Consider the following 26,723-nt stretch of genomic DNA (forward strand, 5'->3'; position numbering starts at 1 on the left):
TGTCGACCCCTCTCTCTAAAGACTGGCAGACACACGGACCTTCTCTCTTGCTAATCATGTTTCCGGGCGGACTGGACGGACCGGAAATGGCTTGAAGCCGGAAATGAAGTGGAGGGGGTACCTAAGAACCCGGCACTTACTTAGGTGCTATGGCGAGGCGCATCCCAGTACCTCAGCTGGAGGGCGTCACGCGCGAAGAGTTTCTGCTGCGTATTTATCCGCAGGTGAGGCTGCCAGCTGCGCGCGTTGGTCGCAGGAAGGCGCCGGTGACTTTACTCCTCCATGCCCGACTTGGGCATCTTAGCCCCTCCCGTGGGAGAAAGATGCCAGGGGCCTGAGTGACTCCGGCAGCTCCTTGCGGCGGTTCTGTTGACGAACTAATTACGTAATTATTTTTCGGTCCAAGAAGCAGCCTCACATTCTAGGTGTGATGCTGGCTGGGCAAGGCACTTCTCTGCGCCTCATTTCTCTTATTGGTAAGATGGGAAATAAAATACCACCCACCTTACAGGGTTATTGTGAAGCTAAAATGATCTACTATGTGTAAAGTGCTTTGCAGACCATAAAGCGCTGTAGAAATGTCAGCTCTGGACCCTCACGTCTCCTGGCCCTTGGCTTGCGGCTCCGGTGTAGTGGCGGCTGCTCTGGCTCCTCCTGGCGGCGGGGAGGGCGCCCTGAGGGTTTGCGAAGTTCGTATTGTCTACATCTGTGGTGCTCAGGATAGAGCGATGGATTTGGAGTAGGGCAGACCCGAGTTCAGATCCTGCTTCCTACCCTTCGTAACTGTGTGAACCTAGGCAAGACGTTTAACCGCTGTCTGCCTCAGTTTCCTCATCTGTAAAACAGACCCTAACTCTCAGAGTTGGGGTGAGGAAAAAATTAGGTGTTTCTAAAGCACTCTGACGACCTTAAAGTGCTATGTACGTGTTCGCTGTTACTATTATCTGACAGTCAGTTTCTGTATCTCATGTAGTAAGGGAGCTTAGCTTCTGTTCCTCAGGTACAAATAATTCAGGGCAGCTAGGTGGCCCAGTGGGTAGAGCACTGGGGTTCGAATCTGGAGGACTTATCTTCATGAGTTCAAATCTGGGCTCAGACGCTTGCTAGCTGGGTGAACCTAGGCAAGTCACGCAACCCTGTTTGCCCCAGTTCCTCAGCTGTAAAGTGAGTGAGCTGGACAAAGACATGGCAAACCACTCCATTGTCTTTGCCAGGAAAACCTTACCCCAAAAATGAAGTCACAAAGAGCCTGAAATAACCCAACAGGGATAGTTCACCTTCTCCCCGTCTCCACTTTCATGGTGCTTTCCCTGCAAAATTGCTTTTCATTTACTCTGTAAGCTTCTTGTAAATTGTCTCCCCGATTAGAATATGAGTTCCTTATAAGCAAGGGTCAATGTTTTTGCCTTTCTTTATATTTCCAAGGCTTAATACAGGGCCTGCCTCATAATAAAGACAAGTAAATACTTGTTGGTCGACATCTTCAGGACCAATATGCATATTTAAGTTAATGAAGCACATGTCAGTCAGTAAGCATTTATTAAGCACTTACTATGTTACCAGGCACTGTGCTAAACTTTGGGGATATAAGAAAAAAAAAAACAATTCTTGCCCATATATTCTAATTAGGGAGACAACAAGGGAAGGGGAGCCCTAGTAGCCGGGGTACCAGGGAAAAACTTCATGAAGGTGTTAGCACTTTAGTCTTTTGGTCTAAAGGAGGGAGTGCATTCCAGGATTGGAAGCAACTGGTGAGAAGACAAGGAGATTAGACATGAACTGTGTTGTTAGCAGTGGCCAATATAACTAGATCACAAGATGCCAAGAATGTGTAAGAGGACTGAAAAGGCAGGAAAAGGCCAATTTATATGAGGAGGTTTAAATGTCAAAAAGCTTTTGTTTTATTTTAGGGCAACAGGGAAACCTGGAAGTTTATAGAGTTGGGGGGAGTGCAGTTGGGAGTGTATGATCTGACCAGACCTACGCTTTAGGAAAATACCTTGGGTAGCTCTATAAAGGATGAATTGGAGGAGGGAGGAGTGAGGCAGGGAATCCAAATAGGAAACTTTAACCAGAGGAATGTCTGTACTCATGAAAAGAAGAGATATGCTGGAAATTATGGAGATAGAAGTGGCAGCTAGGTGGCACAATGGATAGATTGGCAGGCCTGGAGTTAAGAAAACTCATGTTTCTGACTTCCATTTTGGCCTCAGACATTTAGTAGCTTTGTGACCCTGGGCAAGTCACTTGACCCTGGAGAAGGAAATCTGGCGAAGGAAATGGCAAACCACTTCTTTGCCAAGAAAGCCCAGATGGGGTCACAAAGAGTCAGCCATGACTGAACAACAAATGTAGATAGAAACAAGATTTGGCAACTGATTGGATAAGTGGGAGTGAGTGAGACTGAGGAGTTGAGGGTGATACTGAAATTTCAAACTTGAATGATTCAAGAAGTACTATTATGGGGAGTTTTAACAGGAGGTGTTAGAAAAACAAGGGTCTGGATTTAAAGCTATAGTCAATCAATACACACTTATTAAGCGCCTGTTCTGTATGGGGCACTCTGCTAAGTGCTGAGGATAAAAAAAAAATGTGCAAGACAGTCTGTGCTCTCCAGGAGTTTACAACTGCAACTTAAAGAAAACAAGGGAAATTAGTCAGTAGAGGGGAGTCAGTCAATCAGCAAGCATGTATCAAGTACCCATCTGTGATAGGCACTCTGTCGCTGTTCTGTTTTGTTCTGTACAAAGAACAAAATAGTATCTATGTGACAGTAGCTTACATTCTAACAGAGAAGACAACAACTATATACCTAATAAATGCAGATAAATGCAAAGCTTTTAAGTACAAATTAGTTTGAGAAGGAGGGCACCAGCACCTGGGACGAGGAAACGCTTTACGCAGGAGGTGGTGCTCACCTGGGTCTTGAAGGGATGGGAGCTCCAGTCATAGGGTCCGAATCCAGAGCTAGAAAGGACCTCCGAGGCTGTCTTATCCAACCTCCTCACAGGTAGCAAGTGGCAGAATCAGGATTCGAACCCAAATCTTTCAAGACCAGCACTTTCACCCTTATACCATGGGGCTTCTGAGGCAGAGGTGAAGAGGGAGTTCATGCTAGGCATGTGGGACATCCAATGCAAAGGATGGGAGATGGAGTGTCCTGTATAAGGAAGAGAGAAAAGTCCAGGTTGGCTGGATAGTAGAGTATGGGAGAGAGAGTAATGTCCAGTAAGACTGCAAAGATAGGTTGAGGCCACATTATAAAGGGCTTTAAAAACTAAACAGTAATTTACATTTTAACCCAGAAGCAAAAGGGAGCCATGGGATTGAATGAGTAGGAAAATGACATGATCAGATCTCCACTTAAGAAAAGTTACTTTGGTGGTAGTGTGTAAAATGTATTAGAAGGATTAGAAACTTGGGGGAAAGAGACCGATTTGAAGGTTGTTGCAGTGATTTAGGAAAGAGGAAATGAGGGTCAGAGCTAAAGTGATAGTTGTGTGAGTAGAGAGAAGGGACAGAAACAAGAGGTGATGTGAAGGTTGACAACGGATTGGATATATGGGGTGAGGCAGAGTGAGGAGTCCAGGATTGTGCCAAGATTATGAATTTAGGAGATTAGAAAGATGATGGTACCTCTGACTGAAATAAGGAAGCTTGGAAGAGGGGATGGTTTGAAAGGAAAGATGATTTCAGTTTTGGACCCATTGAGTTTGTTATGTCTCTTATACATCCAGTTTGAAATGTCCAATAGGCAATTGGCAATAAAGGATGGAAGCTCAGGGGAGAGACTGGGGCTGGATATGTAGATCTGTGAATCATCTGCATAAAAATAATAGTTAAACCCATGGAAACTGCTGATGTTATCAAGAGAGTATAGAGAGAAAAGAGAAGAGGACATAGGACAGAATCGTGGGAGACACCTAGAGTTAAGGGGTGTGATACATGTGCACAGCCAACAAAGGATACCAAAAAGGAGCAGTTAAACAGGTAGGAGGAGAACAAGGACAGAGGAGTGTCACAAAAATCCAGAGAGAAAAAAGTGTTGAGAAGGAGAGGGTGGTCAAGAGGAAGCGAAATAAACATTTATATCTTGCCTACTGTGTGCCAGGCATTATGTTAAGCACTTTACAAATACCTCATTTGATCATCACAACAACTCATGCAGGGTAGGTAGGTTCTGTGATTATCCCCATTTTACAGTTGGGGAAACTTAGGCAAACAGAGTAAATGACTTGCCCAAGATCACACAGCTAATAAATAAGTACAGGCCTAGTGCTCTATCCGCTGCACTACTAGGTGCCTACCCAGTAGTGTCAAATGCAGCAGGTCAAGAAAGATGAAGACTGAGATAAGTCCATCAGATTTGTCAATTAAAAGATTGTTGGGTCAAAACTGGAAAAGAAGGAAAGTGAAAACAGCAGGGATAATGACCTTAGAAAATACTGAGGGGTGGAGATATTAGAGGTTTCAATGAAAGCAAAGAATGTATTTAGGAGAAATGAGGCATAGGAGGAGATGGAATCATGGGAAGTTACAGTTAGAAAGAGGAATGCTAATTAAATAAATGGAATGCTTTTGAATAATGGTGAAATCTTTTATAGGACCATCCCTACACATGACTGAGCTACAGTGATGGAGTTGGTCATGAGATTTAAGGAACCTGACGAATTGATCAGTTCGAGAATATGAGGGAACATCAATGTGATGCTTATTATAAAGGCAGGAACTGAGTAGATGAAGGTAGTGAGTAAGGTGCTACTTGAAAAATGAGAGAGAATGACCTGGGGGTTTAATAAACTACAGCCACTGTAATATGGACCAAGTGGAAGCTTTTTATTGAATGTACTTCAAAGGAGGAAAAGTTGTTGAATGATAGAGGTAAAGGTAAGTAAAGTGGTAGTGGGATCCCTTTAAAGACCAGTGTGTCTAGGGGAGTGAGAGAAGGTACAGCCAATACTGGAGAGGATGGCTAGGGGTATAGTGTTCTGGGGGAAGCCAGGTCTCAGTGAGGTTAGTACCTGGAAGGAGTATGAGCAGAAAAAGTCCATTATTAAAGGGACTTTATTCATATTAGAACAAAAATTCCAGCACAGTGGAAGGGGTGGATGAAGTTGGGATGAACATGGGTAGGGTTGAGATGATGAGGATGAGATAATGGGGTTGGGCATAGTTTCGTACAGGAAACAGGAGAAGTCATAGGGAAATAGTAGGTGACAGATGAATGGTAAAGCTCACAGTTGCAGATGTCAAGGGTTGGTCTCCATTCTACTGCTGCAGATGATCCTCCACTGGGAGAGGGCTGTAGTGGTGGATGGTGGTATGTTCCCTTCCCCACCATCTCCAAGAAAGAGAGTTTGAGTCATGCATTGTGCCCTACATATTTAGGCAGAAATGTTAGTGATACTACTTGATGATACTTAAAGTACTCTGGAGTTCCTCTCCTGAGAAATGAAAGTAGAAGTATAAAAAATTAGTATTTCATTCTTAATAAAGTACAGTAGTTATGATTGAGGTGAAAAGGTTAGCTTTAGAAAAATCTTATAATGCTGTTGCTGGAGCTTGACCTTAATTAGAATCCTAATGCTCTGCTTTTTAGCCTCTGCCTGTGACTTCACTTGCATCACCCATTATTTCTAGTACTCTCCTTGGAGCCTTCATGATCTATCCTCATCTTACTTTTACTCTTCTCTTCCATTTCATCTCTCTGTCTTGTGGCTTCTGTTTACCTAGCCTATCCTTCTTGACCTGTATTTCAGCTAATGAGAGAAGGTTGGATGTGGGCCTTAGAGAACTTTGATCTCTTTTGGACCTGTTCATCCTAATTTAATTTTTAAGTCAGATAAAAAACAATCTAGATGATGCCTCCTGGATGGATGATAACTGAATTATTTTAAATCCTGCAAAACTTAAGAACTGACCTCCCTGGCTTCCTTTAAGTTCCAACTAAAATCTCATCTTCTACAGGAATCCTTCCCCAAACCCTCTTAATTCTAGTGCCTTCCCATTGTTAATTATTTCCTATTTATCTTGCATATAGCTTGTTTTGTATATATTTGTTTACATGTTGTCTCCCCCGTTAGATTGTAAATTCCTCAAGGGCAGGGATTGTCTTTTGCCTCTTTTTGTATCTCTAGTGCTTAGCATAGTGCCTTGCACTTAATAAATATTTATTGATCAATAGCACCAAGCTATACTTAAAGCCAACAGAATCAAGACCAAGTTCTCCACCTAACCATAGAGAAAGCAGCAAGTTGTGGTGGCTAGAGTCCTGAATTTGGTGAACTGGGTTTAAATCCCCATATCTGACAAGTATTAGCTGTGTGGTGATAGGTGTGTCACAGCATTCTGAGCCTCAGTTGCCTCATTTCTATAGGAGAATAATAATAATAATGATAATAATAATAATATTGATATTGTAAATGTCTTTCTCACAGGGTTATTATGAGGCAAACATTCTGAGATTGTATCTAAAATACTTTGCAAACTTTAAAGTGCTATATAAATATCAGCTATTAGTTCTGAGGCATTTTTTTTTTTGAATGAAAAGCCATACTCAGCCGTAGAGTTATACAGTTAATAGAATTTAAATCTGGACGGGCTCTTGGAAATCATCTAATAGAGCACCTTCCATTTACAGATGAAGAAACTGAAACCCAGAGAGGGGCAACTACTTGTTGAACAGGAAATAGAACATAGGTCTTCTAACTCCAAGTATAGTACTTTTGCCAAAGCACCATTGCATGTACTCAGAATAGTTTCTGATTTTATTAAAATGCTATCTTTTTACTTTAAAATAAGAATATGGGGCACAATTGCACTTTTCCCTTGAGTTAAATAAAAGCAGCTTACTGGAAGGCAGTGTAGTAGTTTAGAGCTCAGCTCTACCAACGTTTGCTGTATGACTTTGTACAAAGCACTCAATTTGTCTGAGGCTTAGTTTCTTCTTCTATAAAATAGTTATATAATATGCCACTCTCCTGTAGGGTTGTTCTGAAGGCGCTTTGGAAAGTTATGCCCAATCTGACATACTTGATTGATACCACAAAAGCACAAGATATTAGAAGAAATGACACAAGATAGTTCCATAGGAACAATGTAATAAATGGGTGATTGGACAAATGATGTTATTGTGAAATAGTGATGGAGTTTCCCACTGGGATGGTAGAGTTTGTGATGTTAGGGCAATATTACATGGTGTGGGCCTATGAACTAAAACACTAAAAAAATTAGAGGCATTGTTATTACTCAATAAGATACTAAATTTGTTTTATATCCCCATATACCATTAATAATATCATTAAATCCTTTTTTGAACCTAATTTTTAAATGTCCTGTTTTATTTTAGTGATATTAAGCATAATACAGTTATTCATATTCTTGTTATTTTGATAATCAACAGAGAAAGCCAGTAGTGCTGAAAGGAATTGATCTTGGGACATGTACTACCAAATGGACAGTGGATTACATCAGCCAAGTGGGAGGAACTAAAGAAGTGAAAATTCATGTGTCTTCAGTTCCACAGATGGACTTCATCAGTAAGAATTTTGTGTATAGGTATTCACTTCTAAGGTTTACTGTGGGGATACAAATAACTTTGGAAAATGTTCTTAAGTATTTTTGTACTTTTTGTGTTTATTTTAATGATTAATCATATATACAAATGTGTTAGTGATTTTTCGAGGTCAAGGCTTTAAAAAAAATCTAGATTTATGTCATATAAAGATTCATTTAAAAAAAATTGAAGTACCTTTTTCATAGGATACTCTTTGATTAGATTTCTTTGAGGGAATTACCAGAATCAGTTGAAATGTACCTGGTAAAAAGTTATTTCTTCTACTTAATGACTGTTTACATTTAAACCTGGGCATGTGGTAGGCACTCAGTACTTATTGATTGTTTTTAGCCAGATGAGAATCTTTCCTTTGAAGCCAATTTCAGTTTTCTCCAATGTAGTATAATTTTTATCAGTATTCACAGTTGAAAAATAACTTCTCATACTTAACTCCTTCACATTGCCATTTAGTAGTAAGATTATATATTTAGAACTGGAAAGAACCTTAGAGATTATGTAGTTCAGTGCTTTCATTTTACATTGATTAAGGTAATAACTGACGTTTAAAAAAGTTTTTAAGAGTGCTCTGCATGATATTTCACAATAACCCTATGAAATGAGTGTTGCAAATATTATGATCTTCATTTTAAGGATGAGGGGACTGAGGCTCAGAGAAGCTGAGGGACATGTCAAAGGTCGTAACCTTGTGTTAGCTGGGACTCAAACCCAGGTCCCCCAACAAAATTTCCAAGTCCTCTGAATCTAAGGACATTCATTCTTGTTCTGTCCTTATAAAGATTATAAAATAGTCAGTTATTATTTTTATATAGTAAAAGAATAGTTATATAAGTAGTTATAGTTCAGTAGCTGACTCACTGCCTTCCTCTCCAGTATAACTATTGTCTTTTTTAGTGTGAGTCCTTCATCATACGGATAGATGTTCCCTCAAACAATTTAGCTTCCTAGTTCTTCAGTCTCCACAATTCCCCATGATCTAGTTCTCATCTGCTTTGGCTACAGAGGGGTGGTCACACCCTTGATAATTGCCATCACCTATAAATATTCCACTTTCATGATCAAGAATTCTGAAATTCCTTTTCCTAACTTCACATTATAGCGTATCTCTTCCTAAACCTATTCTTGGTCCTCACTGTGAGGACTGCTGGAAGAAGTCTCACAGCTACATTGCCTGGGTCCACCACAAGTGTATAATATCTAATATCAAATAAGCCTCACTATAGCAGGGCAAAGAATTCCTTTTACTCTTTCCTAATTGATTCTTGAGAACCATCCACAGCAGTTGTTCCAAATTTTTTCTTTTCTCCTCAAGCCTCCTGTACCATTCTTAGTGCCTTCCCCTCACAACATGAAAGTTTCAAGTACTTTTTTAAAAAAAGGAAATAAGATATACTATTATTTCTTTAATAGGATTTGCCCACCAAAAAAACCCTCCAAAAACAAACAAAAAAAACAACCTAATAACATTCCAGACCTCAGCCCATGGTCCACTTAATTCAAAGGGTATTCGTTACAACACAGTTTCTTCAAGTTTTTCTGTTGTAGTGAGATTTTGTTGTAATAAAGATCATTTAAAATCAGTGAACCATGGGCAGGAGTTTAAAAAAAAAATTAAGGGCAAATTCTGCTAAAGAAATCCCAGTAAACCTTATTTCCTAAAAAAAAAAAAAAAACATACTGAAATTATAATTGAAATAAACATTAACATTAATTAGAAGGAAAAATTAAAAGAAGTGAGGTTATTAAGAGGTGAAGAGTTTGTATCTTTTTATGTTTATGAAAAGCTACCTCAAACATTCAAGCAACAGGCAATTAAGTGTCACTTTGTGTAAGGCACTGTGCTGAGTGCTGAAGTGACAAAGGTTCTTACATTCTAACAAGAACAACAAGCAAATATAAAAATATATACAAAACAAATACAGGGTAATTCTTGTGAAGAGAAGGCACCAGTACTTAACAGCTAATAATTATAGTAATTATAATAATAATAGCTAACACTTACATAGTGCCAGGCACTGTGCTAAGCACTTTACAAATATTATCTCATTTGATCCATACTGCAATGCTGGGAGGTAGGTGCTATTATGATCCTCATTTTACAGTTGAGGAAACTAAGGCAAACAGGATTAAGTGATGTGCCCAGGGTCACACAGCTAGTAAGTGTCCCAGGGTAGATTTGAACACAGACCTTGACCTGACTTTTGAAAGAAACTAGGAATTCTAAAAAGTTTACATTCATAGTGACAAAATTTGACATCTTCCTTATAGTCTCATTTCAGATAAAGGAATTTTTCCTAATGTCTTAAACATATGTGCTTTTAGAGCCCAGGAGTCCTGGGTTCAAGTCCTAGCTCAACCATTTACTTATCCTGGGTTAGTTACCTGCTTCTATGATTTTATTTCCTTATCTGAAAAATAAGGACAATAAAACCTGTCCTTTGCCTAATAATAGCTGACTTTTACATAGTCTTTTAAGATTTATATAGCTGTATCCATATCCATACACACACACACACACACACACACACACACACACGCATATAGACATGCATATAGACACACACAAACATACACACACCACAAACACACAGGTTTTTTTTTTGTTTATTTGTTTGTTTTGTTTCATGGGTTCATAAAATTATAGACTTAGAGTTGGAAGAGACCTCAGAGTGAGGGTCATAGGTGGATACCAGAAAATTTCAACACGAATCAAGGGTATCCTTGATGAGGCTATTAGAAAAGAATAGACAAACTTTACAGGTGGTATTCTACATACAGACTACATCTTGCCATTATGTAGACTGAAAGATGTAGAAAATACAAGATTCTAATGTTCTTGTTTATTGACTATAAAAAAAAACCAAACAGTGATTGATAGAGTAAAGTGTTGCCTTAAAGAGTCTTCTCTGAATAGGTTTCTCCTGAGCTTATGTCAAAATTATGCAAAGTTACTTAAAATATATAACAATTAAGATAACCTTGTTTGACCTATTGATAATATCAAGTAAGGCATAAAACATATGGTCACCAAAGATAATCCCCACTGTCAGGGAGGAGATCTAGCCCAGAATCCAAGTTGAGAAGGCATTCCCTTTAGATGACGAGTTCTTTAAGATATTCCTGTTTATCCATGACATTGTACTGACCATATCAAGTCCTAGTATACATTTATAATCTAAAGTAGGAAACATGTAGTATTTCCTAAATGACTACTTAAAAGAGCTTGGACTAATTATCCCCACTAGAAAAACCAAGTGGATGAAAATGCCTTTTTTCTCTAGACTGTGAAATGGAATTAGATACACAACTTGTGTGTGGCTTTGTATGTGTCTGTGTGGAGAGATATTGCAAATGGATGATGAGTTTTGCCCAGAATTGAACAGGAGGATGAGTGGGCTGGATTGTTTTTGATAAACTGTAGTTTTTCTAATGGTCTCAAGCTTCTCCACAAAACAAAAGCCTCTCTTTTTAATACCTCTAGTGTTCTGGTGATATTGTTTGACTATAAGCACCTGAAGAGCTGAATTTGATGATCACCCAAAGGTCAGTGGAATGAACAATATGGGTGTGAGCAGGCTGTAATATATTGTTGTGTTCATTCCTTTTAGTCGTGTCTGACGCTTTATGACCCTATTGGGGGTTTTCTTGGCAAAGATACTGGAGTGGTTTGCCATTTCTTTCTCCAGGTCATTTTATAGATGAGGAAACTGAGACAAACAGGGTTCAGTGACTCGCCCAGAGTAACACAGCTAGTAAGTGTCTGAGGCCAGATTTCAACTTAGAAAGATCAGTCTTCCTGACTGCAGGCCCAGCACTCTATCCACTGTACCACCTAGCTGCCCTGTAATATATTACAAACAAGAAATAACACAAAGGAAACCATGAAAGGAATGTATGATTAAAAAAATTAAGTAAGACATATGGTGAAAATGAGAGATAATTGATAGATAAGTAAGAGATTACCTCATGCTATCTGCAGACAGCAAGGAAATTGGCATGCTGGGTGGATCCCCTGTGGTGAACTTAGGGGATGACATGGACAAAAGTATCACTGGATAGGCAGGGATATATAGGTTATTACATGCCTTATTGGAGGAAATACCCACATAACTGTTATGTTCGAAAATTAAGGTAAACTGAGAGACAAGATTCCGAGCATGAACAATTTATTAATTAGACTAGCAATAACCAACAAATTGGGTCAATGGCCTTCTCTCAATGACCAAAGTGAGGGCTGACAGGATCTTTTAAGACTAGATGGGTCTTGCTTCTGATTGGCTTTACAGTATATCATTTGGACCTTCCCTGACAAAGGTAAGGCAATCCTGATTGGTAGAAGTGTTAATGTTCAGAAAATGGAAAATAGACCTCAGATAAAGGATTAGGCTGCTGACCTAGGGAGTAATCTTGCACAGCTTCAACCCTGAGGCTACCTGAGTATGATGTGGAAGTAATTACAAGACAAAAGCTTAACGTTTAGTCAAGTTTCTCCAGAATGCTGGTGAAGGATAAAGTTACTAGGGTAAGGAGTTTATGTGGGAGATTATTAAACCTTTGCCAGATTGACTTATGTCTTAAAAATAGAATTAAAATCAATTTTCAATTTTACATTATCTCAGATGCATTGTAGGATTGGACTGTGCTTACTGTGCCTTCAGATGTTTTCCTGGCCTGGCAACAGGGGAGAAAACCGGTACTGAATTATTTTCTATATACCATGGAAAGAGTATTTTAAAGTACAGCCCTTCACTTATTATTAAAAGAAAGTTGTCTTGGTAATAGAAGTTTTGTAAATTTTTTAGTCATTAAAAAGTTGAAGGAATTCGTTTCATATCATTTTATTGATATTTCTCTTATTTTGCACAGGCAAATTCTGCTAAATATCCAAACTTGGAAGCTTTAAGTGCTGTCATGAGATAGATTCAGCATGGTATTTATGTCCATGGATTTCATTAACAATGTCAGGTTCAAAAATACACAAACTCAGAATTCTGAGCATGTGCAGTTCCTGGGCTCCTGAAATACCATGCAGGTTCATCAAGACTTTGGTTTACAGACAGTCAAACAGAGCTTCTAATGTCCTGAGCCATTCCTTTCTCATTAAAGGTTTAGGCTGCCAAAGAAAGCATTTTTCAATCCCTGGTGCCTTTGAATTTCTCACCATTATGGTTTTCATCTATAATAGAGCACAAATTGGATTTAATTGCTGTAAGCTTCTCTAAGAAACAGTAAGCACTGTTCACTTCTCATTAGTTTAAAGGAGTAAAAAAAACCCTTCTGGAATGATGAATGTTAATGATGTTTGTTTTCAAGAGGGGTAAATGCCAAAAATATAATCACATGGTGTTTGAACATCATTTTGAATTATGTTCACCCCTTGTCAGATCTTTTAAGCCGATTAGAATTTGTTCTAAAACCATGTAAAATCCTGAGTTTTCTTTTTTATCTTGTATGACTTTTTATGTAGTCATACACAGTACAACTAAGTCTTGATTATCCATTATAATAAAGCATAGATAATGAAATTATCCAGTAATTAAAATAATAATTTTGACAATAGTGATTATGGCAATGAGTGCACTGGACATGCTGTTTTTTGATGTGGTTTTGTTGTTGTCTTATAAATTGTTGAACACTAATGTGTCTGAGTGCACGACAGGATAATGATGCACTCAGGTGGACATGCTGGGAACTACATGAAACCCCAACTCACTTGGATGGAGCCACACATGGAAAAGCTTTTTTAAAACATTTAAGTTCAAGGAAGGGGTAGATGAGAAGAATCTAAGGAATTTCCTGAGTAGTTTACCTTTTCTGTTTCCTAGGATTCATCTCCTATGGAAGATTTTCCAGGTCTCATTCCACTTAGTGAGTAGAATATTCCACCTGGAAATACAAAGTCACTGCTTCCTCAGGTCTGAGCCACTGTTGATGGTTTTTCTTTACAATCACCCTGCATTGTCGTTTGGACTCTTCAGCAGTCAATGCACATGTAGCCACTATTCTCTTTGGGGAGACAAATTAGTGTCATTACAGAGCCTGGTTCAGGCTATTGCAGAGGAAGTGGGAAGTAGCAGTCTGTGTATTAGTCTGTAGATTGGTTTCTCTGCCCTGTCACAATAACAAAAGGGGATCTTCATCTTCATTAAACATCCATTTTCCACCAACCACCTAGTACCACTTGTCATGCAATCACCACTGGGCTTTTTTCATTGCAGAAAAAGAAATAGAGCCATGACCTGGAAACATACACATTTTTAGTAGTGAGCTGTTCCTTAAGTAGATAAATTGGAAGAGGAGGAGAAAGAAAGATGAAATAGAAGAATTAGTTGATTCATGGTTCCAAAGTCTAGGGTGACGTGACCCATATTAGTTGTCTGATTTAAGTTCAAGATTCTCTATACTGAATTGCTTACATATAGTTAATTAAGGTTTTACTTATTTTTGTATTTTTTGTATCTTAAACTATGGTGTACCTTAAAATAGAAGACATTAATATTTAAAATCCTATCATTATAGCTCCTAGATTATTAGTTCTTTAATTTCAAGTGTTCTTTTGTATGTATTTCAGAACTTTGCCTTTTGACAAGTTTATACACAGGGCAGCAGAAAACAAGCACACGGAGTTCTTTATTTCAGAGGTAATTGCTTTCAAACCAGTTTCATTATCATGTAGTGGTATTTATATACTGAGAGAACTGATTTTAAAACATTGCTTAGTGTAGTTAAACAGTAGTCTACTTTTTCAACTTATATTTTACTCACTGACTCTTTATTGGTTATAGTCCAGGGGTGGGGAACCTTCAGCATCCAAGCCACATGTGACCCTCTAGGTCATCAAATACGGCCGTTTGACTGAATCCAAACTTTTGTATTTTGAGATTTATGTGGTCGAGGGTATTCTAAAATTCTTAATAAAATGTCAAGTATCAATTTTTTAAAAATTATTTTAACTATAATCAATCAATATTAAGCTCTTACTATGTGCCAGGCATTGTGCTAAGTACTGGGGATATAAAAAAAGAGAAAAATACAAATTTTTTTTTTCTTTCTGATGTGTCATTAGCATTTTAAATGTGTTAATAATACTTTGATACAATACTATGTAATAGAAATGGAATTTTTTGTGATACTACTGAAGTGGTTAATGACTTGTGGTTTCTATCTCTAAATGAAATAAAGTGAGTTTTATCCTACTTTGATTCCTTTGATGAGTTTCTTTTACTTAATGTTACCTTCACTCATTCATTAGCATGATTTGGTTTTTATTTTTCTTCAAATAGCCACCAGAGAGCATTAGTAGAAAGGGTAAGAGTAAAATTACTGAACTTGTAAAAGCTCTTTGACTAGATTGTTTTAAAGAGAGCCTGATAAAATAACTTCTTTATTTTCTAATTCATGTGTATTTGAAAATTAATATTTGTGTCATTTCTTTTCTGGGGGTATCTGTTAAGGATGAGAAGTACTACTTGAGATCACTTGGTGAAGATCCTAGAAAGGTGAGAATTTCAGTACCAAAGCAGCAATTCATTCAATAATTCAGCAGTATTCATTAAAAAAGTGTTGTGCTGGGCTAGAGACAGGGGAAGATGGAAAGTTTATATTGGTTCATTCCTTTCCCTCATGAATCTTTTAGTCCAGAAAGGAACAACACAAATATAGAAACCATATTACACAATGTTGCATGGTAGGTTGATCGAGTTGAAAAAGTGCATTTTTAAAAGGTCTTAAGGGAGATTGTGACTAACCTGGGAAGGCTTGGAGGGAGGGTTGGCATTTGAACGGGATACATAGGAATTCATCAGGTGAAGAAGAAAGCAGGGCAGGGATAAGGAGCAGGCTAAACAAAGGCACCAAAGTGACAGAGCACATAGCACATTCAGCAGATAGAAAGTAGACTAGTTTATCTAGAATATAATGTTTGAGGCAAACTGAGGCAATTAGACGAGGCTATTAGAAGGCTAGAGGGCTGGGGGGAGATCATGGGGCTAGGGGTGGGGAGGGCTTAATTTCAGGAAAGGGGGTAGGAGCCTTACTTTCTAGGCAACACTAAACCACTGAAGATTTGATCTAAGCGTTAACAAAGAGGTTTTATAAATGTTGACAAGCCTTGTTTTTTATGTTAAAATTTTTGTACAATCTGATAAACTTTTTTTCTTCCTTGTCTCATATTACTTTGTTTAGAAAAAAATTCTAAACCCAGACTGTGCCCTTGAGGAGCATTATATTGGACTGCATATTAAAGACATACACAAAATAAAACAGAGTGAAGCAGGGAAGGGCAGCTAGATGGCACAGTGGATAGGGCACCAGGCCTGGAGTCAGAAAGACTCTTCTTCCCAAGTTCAAATCTGGCCTCAGACACTTACTAGCTCTGTGACCCTGGGCAAGTCACTTAACCCTGTTTCCCTCAGTTTCCTCTTCTATAAAGTGAGCTGGAGAAGGAAATGGCAAACCACCCTAGTATCTCTGCCAAGAAAATCCCAAATGAGGTCACGAAGAGTTGGACACAAGTGAAAATGACTGACATGAAGCAGGGGGAAGTACTAGCAACTATGAGGAACAGAAAAGGCATCATGTAGAAGGTAGCCCTTGGGTCTTGAAGGAAACTAGATATTCTAAGAGACAAAAATAAGGAGGGAATACAGTTCTGGCGTGGTGGGCAGCTAGTGCAAGAGCACATAGGGACAGATAGGAGGTAGAGTCTATCCCTGGCTCCCTGGGATTCTGTAAACTTCAGGGTCCTGACCACAGAGAATTCTCCGTTGCACCTCCCCTTTCCTGCCTATCTAAATAGTACATAGAGGGAACTTATTATGTAGGATCATAGGGAAGTGTATGGTGGCAGGGGAGAGGGTTAAAATAACAGATATAAAGTGTAAGTTTCACAAGTTAGAAAGATTCAGATAGTATAGTTGTGGTCTTCAACATCAGTGTTTTTAACCTCGACATAACTTAGTTTTAACTCCACTGCTGAAGGAAGATTCAGCTCAGATTGTTGGTCCTAATCTCTAGAATCTGCTTCTTCAGCCTTCAGATAGGTAACCGGGAAGTCTGGGGCATATAACCCAGATTTTTTTTTCCTCCCTTATTTGATCAAGATCAGGAATACCTTCCCCTCAGTTCTGGCTAAGCCTTCGGAAAGTATTCTCTCCCTGCCCCAGACTCTCAGCAATTAAGGACTCTTTCCTCTCCGGACTCCAAAATTCTGAGTTGAGCCTCAGCTACTTTACCTTTCATGCTATGACCCCAACTTTGGAAGTCATTCTTATGCCTTGCTCTATCTTTCATCTGACCAGCCCTCTGAAACAGATTCTACTTTTCACATCTTTCTGCCCAATCAAACCCTTGATGTTAAAAATCATCTCTTCTACCTGCCAAATGAGCATGTGGCTAAGACCCATGCAGGCCTCATACAGATTTTATTCTCCATGTCTTTACTGCTTGTTGGCTCCTTCTTCTAAATAAAATGATTTACCTAGTTCTATACTTTTGAGCTCCCAGAAATCCCTCCTACAACTAATTCTTTCTTTTTTCCCTTTAATTTATTTTGAACTATCAACAATCACATCCATAAGCTTTTGAGTTTTAAATTTTTCTCCCCCTCCCTCCCCACGTCCCTCCCCAAGACAGCATGCAATCTGATATAGGCTATACATATACATTCCTATTAAACATATTTTCACATTAGTGATGTTGTAAGGAATAATTAGATCTAATAGAAGGAACCACCAGAAAGAGGAAACAAAACAACAGAAGAAATGGTATGCTTCGATCTGCATTCAAACTCCATAGTTATTTCTTTGGATGTAGATAGCATTTTCCATCATGAGGCCTTTGGAGATGTCTTAGATCCTTGTATTGCTAGAGAAGGGTTAAGTCTATCAATATTAGTGGTCATACAATGTGGCTGTTACTGTGTACAACGTTCTCCTGTTCTGTTCACTTTACTCAACATCAGATCATACAAGTCTTTCCAGGTTTTTCTGAAGTCATCCTGTTCGTCATTTCTTATAGCACAATAGTATTCCATTACATTCATATACCACAGCTTGTTCAGCCATTCCCCAATTGATGGGTATCCTCTCAATTTCCAATTCTTTGCCACAACAAAAAGAGCTGCTATAAATATTTTTGTACATGTGGGTCCTTTTCCCATTTGTATGATCTCTTTGGGATATAGCCCTAGAAGTGCTATTGCTGGGTCAAAGGGTTCCTACAACTAAGTCTTAAAGAGTAATCAATTGGGGCAGCTAGGTGGCACAGTGGATAGAGCACCAGTCCTGGAGTCAGGAGTATCTGAGTTCAAATCTGGCCTCAGATACATAATACTAGCTGTGTGACCCTGGGCAAGTCACTTAATCCCATTGCCTCGGCCACCCCCCCCCAAAAAAAGTAATCAATTTAGCATAATTCTTCAACTGAAGAAGCAAAATTTAAATCTGGCATATACTACAATTAAATTTTGCTTCTTCAGTTGAAGAATTGTATTAATATATTTGGACACACCCTAAATAGTTCATTGTAGTAGGCTTTGACTTGTATTTATGGGCAGATTACCTCTTGTGATCACTAGCAAATGGCTTCTAAGGGAATTATTGGCTGTACTACACCACCTCTATTCTATGTCTTCCTTGAAGGGCCCCATTTACTTTTAGCATAGGAAAATATTACTTTGATACAACAGCAGTCAAGGTATCTGATAGATTTCAACAGAGTATCTAGAAATGCTCAAAATGGGCATTTTTAAGTTTACAATTCAACATTCCCATTAGCACTGATATCTGGAGTATTCAAGCTGTTTTAGGGTGAGAGATTGTAGATTTCTGTCTTTGGCCCAGGCCTGTGATTTCATAGGTATAGGAAACTCCCAATAAGAAATCTCCCTCTAAGGGGAAGCTAAGTGGCGCAGTAGATAGAGCAAAGGCCTTGAAGTCAGGAGGACTTGAGTTCAAACCCGGCCTCAGACACATAACACTCACTAGCTGTGTGTCTCTGGGCAAGTCACTTAACCCCAACTGCCTCACCAAAAAAAAAAAAAAAAAAAGAAATCTCCCTCTACCAATACAGATTGGTACCTGCTCCATATATAACATGCATATATACACTCATACATTTAGCCTGTAGCAATGCAAAGACCCCCAGAACTCTTGACTCATTCTGGCATCATTTACTATCCACGTCACCACGTTCAGAAGTACCATTCTGGTCCTGTTACAGGCTGCTCTATAAATAAATGCCAAACTCCCCAAAATGAGATTAAAAATACACAGGCATGTACTGAAAAATAATAGTTATTATAAGCCACATTTAGGTTTTTGATAAACCAAACCTGAGGGGAAAGTGTGGCTTACATTTGGATCTATATGGCAATAGACTTAGGAAACCTAAGATGCTATGGATGTTTTGGTTTAAAACTACACTTATTATGAAGTGGTAATTTTACATTTTTTAAAAATAAAAATAAAAGTTATAACAATAGGACATTTGGCAAGTGTTTCATGAGGGAAGACAAGCTGAACTACATCAGTTTCTTCTCCCTGGGAGAGCTATTGTGCTGAGTCATCTAATATTTTCCAAGTACCCACAAAGTACTCAGTTCCATTCAGATACACACATAAAGAAATGAAGCCATGATCTTACTCTTTGTGAACCTAGTCTTAAGTAGTAAGACATACATGAGTTAAAGTTTTTGTTATCAGTTCATATTTTTTGTGTTTGCAAGTCTGTTTTTAGGGATTTATTTAGAATCGCTAGAGAATCCATTTTCTGCTTTTACTTATTCTGAGACACATATTTCTTGAAAAAATAATATTTAATTTTTTTTTGCCAGCTAGGGACTGGGATGTTATTTCATTTTTGGTTAAGAAAGGGGAAAAATGTAAAATTGAAGGAAAGGGGTAGATATAAAGATTATTAAAACATGGTCCGTGTCATAATTTAACTTACATTCTCTACAGTTAATAGAAGGTTTAACTGACCACTGACCAAAGTGAGTTTTGATTTATTGAGGATTTTAATTGACTATTTTTATTTATATAAATATAAATATTTATATCTCTGATTGTCTGAAAAATTAAGAAATGATTTCATTGGCTAAACCTTTTAGCTGTTTTGACTAAAATTCCCTTTCTTGAGTCTCACCAAAAGAGATTTATCTTTATAACTCCCAGACTGAAAGAATAAAATTTGGTCTACCATTCAAGGAGAGTTCTAGTTATCTGCTCTCCATTGGTACTGAGGACAGAATAAGAGTTCTATTAAGCCAGAGTGTAGGATTGATTTCTTTACAAATTGTTAAAATTAGAAGAGGGCTATGGAGAGGTTTTGCAATATACTTACCCAAGAGATGCAAAGTTCATCGAATATAGTATTTTTGTATACATCTTATAACCATTCTCTTCTTTTATAACCCCTCACATAATTTGTAGTTCTGCTTCTCTGACTGTAGTTTAGAAAGTAACTTTCTTGGGGCAGTTGGGTGGCACAGTGGATAGAGCGCCGGCCCTGAAGTCAGGAGGACCTGAGCCCTGAAGTCAGGAGGACCTGAGTTCAAATCTGGCCTCAGACCAAACACTTGACACTTATTAGCTGTGTGACCCTGGGCAAGTCACTTAACCCCAATTGCCTAAAAAAACAAACAACAAAAAAAAGAAAGTAACTTTATTTTTCATCATCTTCTATGATTTATTCACCACTTTCAGCCAGTGGTTGTTGAGTTTCAGCCAGCTTCTCTCCCCTTGTGTAAAAGTTTTCCTGTTCATCTTACTAACTGAGCATTGTCACCTAGTGATTGGATTCCCAGAAAAACTGGGGGCTGGCTGTATTTCTAAAGTCAGTCCATCAGAGGTGATTTTGATGATTCAATTCAATAGGTGTTTAGTGCCTCATGTGTAGTAAGGGCTGAGTGATAGACAGATGCTATGCCAGCTTTGTTCTCAAGGAGCTTGTGATTTAATGATGAGGAAAGGACAAGTCAAAGTGGAGGTGACATTTTAGGTGAGCTTTGAAGAAAAGGAGATACTTAACAGACTGAGAGGCAATGATTCTGACTGGTGCAAGCAAAAGAAGACTGGAGAGGGCAGGATGAGAACTGAGACAGACAAAATTGTATGGCTAGAATGTAGAATACATGAAGGGGAGTAGTATGAGGGAGGGCTTTGAATGCCAATTAGCAATTTATATCTTATTCTGGAAATCCACTGAAGGTTCTTGAGTTGAGGAATGACGTGATCATAGTGGCTTGTTAGGTAGATTATTAAAATAACTCTGGGGAGAATGGATTGAAAAAGAGATAGGTTAAGTGCATGAAGGACCAGTTAGGAGATACCAATAGTCATTAGGTTGCAATACGAGTAGGGAGGAAGGGCTGGATATGGAAGGATGTGGAGGTAGAACCAAAAGATTTGTAAATTGATGAGATATGTGTGGTGAGGGAGGGGAAGGCTAAAGATAACTGCAAGGATATAAATCTGAGAGATGGTTGGTGCCATTAGCATATCAAGGGTGGGGAACCTGTGGCCTTCTAGGTCCTTGGGTGTGGCCTTTTGACTGAGTCCAAATTTTACAGAACAAATCCTTTTACTAAGGGATTTGTTCTGTGAAGTTTGGATTCAGTCAAAGGGCCACACTTGAGGGCCTAGAAGGCCACATGTGGCCTTGAGGCTGCAGGTTCCCCACCCCTGGCCTAAATAGAAAAATCAGGGAAAGGAATAGATTTAGGAAAGATGTGGTAAGCACTATTTTAAACATACTGAGGACATCCCAGTGGAGATATCCAGCCAGCAACTGTAAAAATGTTGTACTGGAACTCTGGGGAGATGTTGGGCATAGAGATACAGATTTGGGAGTCATCTGCATAATACTTCATTATACATGAAGCCATGGGAATAGAGGGGATAATCAAGGGAAACACTGTAAAGGAGAGAAGAGAGGAGGCCTAGGACAGAACCCTTAAGGGGTTTAAAGGACAAGAAGAGGATGACAAAGGAGTGGAGGTAGTGAGGATGAGAACATGGGGAAAAAAATTCCTGGGTTTGGTGATAGGAAGCCAAATTAGTGATCTTGAAAATATTCAGTGAAGTGCTTTGATCAAGAGTAATTCTCTAGATATAGCAGTAGTTGAGTTTGCTAAAAAAAAGTTTTTGGAAAGTAAGAGGGGGTAGAACATAGAGTTTATAAGATTAAACATCTGTTTACAGTTGAAGAAGCTTATATAATGCTTGCTTATTAGGAAGATTTCTGAAATCTTATAATAGAATTTATCTAGTTAAAAAAAGCAATACTAGAGAAATTGAAATATTTAAATTTTCTATCCTAATTAAGTATGCAATTTTACAGATAGCTTAAAAAATCATAATCATATCGTAAGGTATTTTATGTTAGTCTACAAGGCATTAATTTTTTCTTTTCTAACATCTGTCTCAATTCAGGATATTGCAGATATCAGAAAACAATTTCCTTTATTAGAAGGAGATATCAAGATTCCAGAATTCTTTGAAAAGGAACAGTTCTTTTCTAGTGTCTTTCGTATTAGTTCACCAGGATTACAGCTTTGGACTCACTATGACGTATGTATACAACTTAAATATGAAATCTAAAATTAATGGCAATCCACCATGGTACACCAAATACTAATTTGTATAGTTAATTCATTCACTTTATTAGATGTTCCTCATCTAAAAATAATCAGAAAATAGAAAAATCTGATGGTGGGTTTTTGTTTGTTTTTGTTTTTTATAATTTGGTAGAGCTGAGTGGAAACAGGACGTGAGGCAATTTATCATGCAGTAGTTTTGCAAAAGGTGTTAGAGTCAAACTTAAAATTTCTACAGTATAAAGGAATAGAATTTTCTGCCTCACATCACTGTTTTAAATTCACCTTACAGATTTCTCATGTGGATTTCAGCATTCTGCAGTGACATAGGACAGACTAATATCTAGATTTTTATATTTTAAAGATTTTATAAGAACAAGAGTCACTTATCTTTCAAGCAGTCATAGGTTTTTCTTTATATGTCAAGGAAATGGCTTTGTCCTTAGCTGCAGTAGTGGGAAAATGATGCAGTTTCTGATTATTAAAAGTGTTTCAAATAATTGCAGTATACTTGTGAATTTGTTTTAAATCTTTATAGCCAGACTAAATATTTACCTGAATGTAAAAGGCAATGTATAACTTTATTTAAATTTGAAGTAAAAATTTGGGAAATTTAAGTTATATTACTAGAGTACTGCAAAATGTATAATTAAGCACTTGTGGATGAAAAGAGTAATGTTCCTGAAAGAGAAATGGTTAGGTAGAGGTGATATATATTATTTATATTGTGGGTTTCTCTTTTTGGTTTAAAAAAAAATCCTTTAGTGGGCAAATGTATCACTCTGCATGTTAGTATTTTTAATAATTCATACCAAAAAAGTAGTAACTTGGATCAACAGGAAACTGCAAATTAGTTTCATTAATAATTGCATTGATGAGTTTTCCAGATTGATTTCATGTAGAAGGAATTTAGAAACCCATTCTACTTATTTAAAGAAAGTAAAGGCAGATTACCTATGTATAATAAAACTCAACAGCGCTTACTAAAAAAAAACTTGCTTTCTACTGTATATTCTTTGAATTTGTCAGCCCTCTTTTGTCTCCTAGGTATGTAGAGTTGGTATTAATTACCCCACATTTTATAAATAGAAAAACTGAGTCCACAGAGAAGTTGACTAAGTACTATGTTATAGGTTATCCAAAGATGAAGTGAAGACTACAGTCTACATCTTTGGGGTTCCAGCCTGTTGATTCTGTAGTCTCCTGCTTCTAGGCCATTGCTTTTTTTCACCAGAACATTATGCAAAAATACCACAGATGGTTATAGGAACCATTGTGTCCTAAATACAAATTCACCTATCCTGTTTTTGTTAGATTGGGACAGCAGCATAAGAATTTTAGATATTTTGAAACATGGATAAAAGAGAACTTTGGGCTAAAGACTAGTACTTGGAATGAATTCTTGATTTGATTATTGAAATCCTGTTAGTCCCAGATTTTTATTTTATTTTTTGTATTTTAAGAAATTACTGATAGTGCTTATTGACTTTTAGGTTATGGATAATTTCTTAATCCAAGTGACAGGAAAAAAACGTGTTGTGTTGTTCAGTCCTCGAGATGCCCAGTATTTGTATTTATCGGGTATGTATTCTATTATACTTTAAACCAACATTTTTGCTGTCTAGTTTATTCAGTTATATTTCTTTAGAGATCTGAATTTGCATTTCAATAGAAAAAATCTTGGAGCTTCCTTCTAATTATGATTCATTGTATTCTCCTTTGTGTAAGAGTATATGTATAATGATAGACTATATGAAGAACTAGATTATTGGATTCATACTTTAATTATGTTACATCAGCTTCAGTGGATATAATGGGAGGGTAGGTCATTGAAAATTGTCTTAGGTTTCAGCAGAATAGTAACTGTTCTCCCAACGTGAACGTAATAATTGTACCATGTAGTAGAGAACACATTTTCAAACTTGTATTGGTGATTGCTTTAAAATAAAAAACCACAACTTTGTTAAGTCTGTATTATCTTTTTTGTAACTTTTCAGGTACTAAATCAGAGGTGCTGAATCTGGATAACCCAGATCTGAATAAATATCCACTATTTTTCAAAGCCAGGAGGTTCGAATGTGTCCTTGAAGCAGGAGATGTATTGTTCATTCCTGGTAAGATTTCTGAAATTCACTAACATGCTATTTATAAACACTCAAGAGTGTCCATCACTCTTGGTATTCATTTACAGTATAAAATTATATCTTATGCTATATTTCCTAGATAATTGACAGCAAGACAGAGCCTTCCAAAATTATTGTCTCATTTTTGAGAGACTAGCTTAATTTAAATATATATAACTAAAAGTATTTCATCATCTAATAAAAGAATATATACAGCTGTCTCTAGCAGCTTAGTAAAACTGTAGGAAAATGCTTTGATTTTTTAAAATCATGTAGTCTACAAATTTTCTGCATAGTCTATGAATATAACTTATTTACCAACAATTTTTATAAATCTTACTTATAGAGGAAATTAGTCAAAGATCATGAATACTCTTATATTCATAATGTTGGTGTTTTCTAATCATAACATTCCTGGTATCTTTGGCATGCATTATTTTTGTGGATTGAGTAGTTCTCATTTCTTTGTACAGTAAATAAGCTTTAATTTTAAAATCCATACCATCATGTACTTGGTGAGTAATATAATCTAATTAATAACATCTATAATTAATCCTAAAATTTTTTAACTCAAAAAAATTATACACATAGTTGAAACCAAAATTCAGCTGAATTAATAGCTGAATTAATCGTACACGAAAAGCATTTTTGGTGACTATCTTATCTATATGCATGCACACACATGTAAAGATGCAGTATAACCAAAAATTTAAACGTCTGTGATGGTTTAGTTACAGGCTTCATGTTTTAACTTTCATTTGGCAACACTTTTATTTCATAATTTCCTCAGTATTCATAACACAATTTAAAAAGAAAAAATTTATTTCCCCTTATTTTGAACATTGAACTTTGACCCACTTATTTATTTTTTGCATGTTATGTATTTTGTGCTATTTACATCTTTTGGTGTAACAAAATAGTGTTTACAAGTAACATTGACAAAATCATTATTGTGCTTTTTTAAAAGAGCTCTTGAGGGTGAGTTCCCAAGTTTTTCTCTCATACTCAATTTTATATTATTAAAATATATTTTATCATAATTATTTTTATAATTGTAATTGTTAGGATACTGCTGTAGCATTTTATAGCACTTTAATGCTGAGAGTTTTTAAGGCTCAATTGAAATTCCAGCAGCTAACCTCATATCCGTTTGGTGGAGGAACAGGCTGCTAAAAATGCTTTAGTCATAAGACTGTAATGAAATTTCATTCATCCTCTCCACCCCACAAAAATTTTACTTTACCATTGGTTTTTATTTTAAATGATCTAAAAGCAGTAGGACAATTATAATTGCAACAGAAATATAAAACTGAGAAGGGTACTTTAAATGCTAATTTAACCAGGTTACAAAAAACAAATTACAGCTGAAACAGGAAATCTTTGAGAACAAAAGTAGATTGCTATACTGAATCTGAGGTCAGAGATACTCTTCAAATAATGCAGATGTCCTGTCTATGAAAAGTAGGAGCTTTGATGTGGTTGCAAGACTGGAGAAATGTAAACAAGTAACACAAACCACAGGCCCAAATTGCAGAACTACAAAACAAATATAACTTTATTATGCCTTTCAAGTTAAAAGGATAATTTGCTTTTGCCAAAGGTTTGGAAAGTAAGGACTGTGCCATTGACACTTTAAATTGGTTGGCATTCCACAAAAGTTAACGTGATTCTATTAAAGGCTGTGAGTGTGCTAACGAAGGAAGCTTGATATGGGAATTATTTCTTACATTGGCTACATTCAGTTTGTGATATTTCACTGACATTTTGTGTTTTTTTTTTAAACTGCAAGTTTATTTTTAACTTATTTTTTTTTAACTTTCTCCAGCTTTATGGTTCCATAATGTGATTTCAGAAGAGTTTGGAGTAGGAGTGAATGTTTTTTGGAAGCACCTTTCTTCTGAGTGCTATGATAAGACAGACACCTATGGAAACAAAGATCCTATAGCAGCCTCAAGAGCTATACAGATTTTGGACAGAGCCTTAAAAACACTTGATGAACTACCAGAGGAGTATAGGGATTTTTATGCACGACGAATGGTCTTACGAATTCAAGACAAAGCTTTTAGCTCTAACTATGAATAGATAGTGCACTAAAATAAACTGCTTAGAAAATTCACATACATTGTACAGAAAAATTAAATAAAAATTATTTTTAAAATTTGTATAAGGTTGATTATTCTTTTAAAATAGAGAAGTGCCATAGTTTGCTTATTGGAACAACTATCAGGGATTGTTAAACTGTGTTAAGAATGGTAGAAAGGAGTTAGGTGATGGCTTTATCATTTAGTTCTATGTCTTGAGGCAAGTCTTCTAACATCTGGGCTTCATTTTCCTTATCTGCAAAATATGGTTATTGAATAAATGATCTCTAAAGTCTTTTAACATCTTTAAAGGAACATTTTTATGATTTATCTGAGTAGATTATACAGTT

General features: G+C 37.0%; 1 protein-coding gene across 4 annotated transcripts; it reads left to right on the plus strand.

Annotated features, from left to right (window-relative positions):
* The first annotated feature begins 59 nt into the window (after positions 1-59).
* TYW5 (tRNA-yW synthesizing protein 5) lies at positions 60-26,454 on the plus strand. Of its 4 annotated transcripts, XM_027865938.1 has the most exons (9): positions 234-476; positions 7,403-7,538; positions 12,193-12,266; positions 14,145-14,214; positions 15,028-15,072; positions 22,006-22,143; positions 23,663-23,750; positions 24,167-24,283; positions 26,118-26,454. In XM_027865938.1, the coding sequence occupies exons 2-9, from the start codon at positions 7,506-7,508 to the stop codon at positions 26,372-26,374; spliced, it is 822 nt and encodes a 273-aa protein (XP_027721739.1). In that variant the 5' UTR covers positions 234-476; positions 7,403-7,505; the 3' UTR covers positions 26,375-26,454. The 4 variants fall into 4 exon arrangements, with proteins under 4 accessions (XP_027721738.1, XP_027721739.1, XP_027721741.1 ...); XM_027865937.1 differs by lacking the exons at positions 234-476; positions 12,193-12,266 and adding an exon at positions 60-224 and having other exon boundaries at positions 7,403-7,557; XM_027865940.1 differs by lacking the exon at positions 234-476 and having other exon boundaries at positions 7,486-7,557.
* The last annotated feature ends 269 nt before the right edge of the window (positions 26,455-26,723 follow it).

This window comes from Vombatus ursinus, unplaced genomic scaffold (assembly GCF_900497805.2).
Source record: "Vombatus ursinus unplaced genomic scaffold, bare-nosed wombat genome assembly UNPS02014779.1, whole genome shotgun sequence".
Lineage (NCBI taxonomy): Eukaryota > Metazoa > Chordata > Mammalia > Diprotodontia > Vombatidae > Vombatus > Vombatus ursinus.

Excerpts from the sequence above, each read along its gene's own strand:
- TYW5 (XM_027865937.1), top strand. The coding sequence starts at position 150 with ATGGCGAGGCGCATCCCAGTACCTCAGCTGGAGGGCGTCACGCGCGAA. Across the intron at positions 22,144-23,662 it reads AGCTTTGGACTCACTATGAC|GTTATGGATAATTTCTTAAT; the intron begins GTATGTATACAA and ends ATTGACTTTTAG. Across the intron at positions 23,751-24,166 it reads CCAGTATTTGTATTTATCGG|GTACTAAATCAGAGGTGCTG; the intron begins GTATGTATTCTA and ends GTAACTTTTCAG.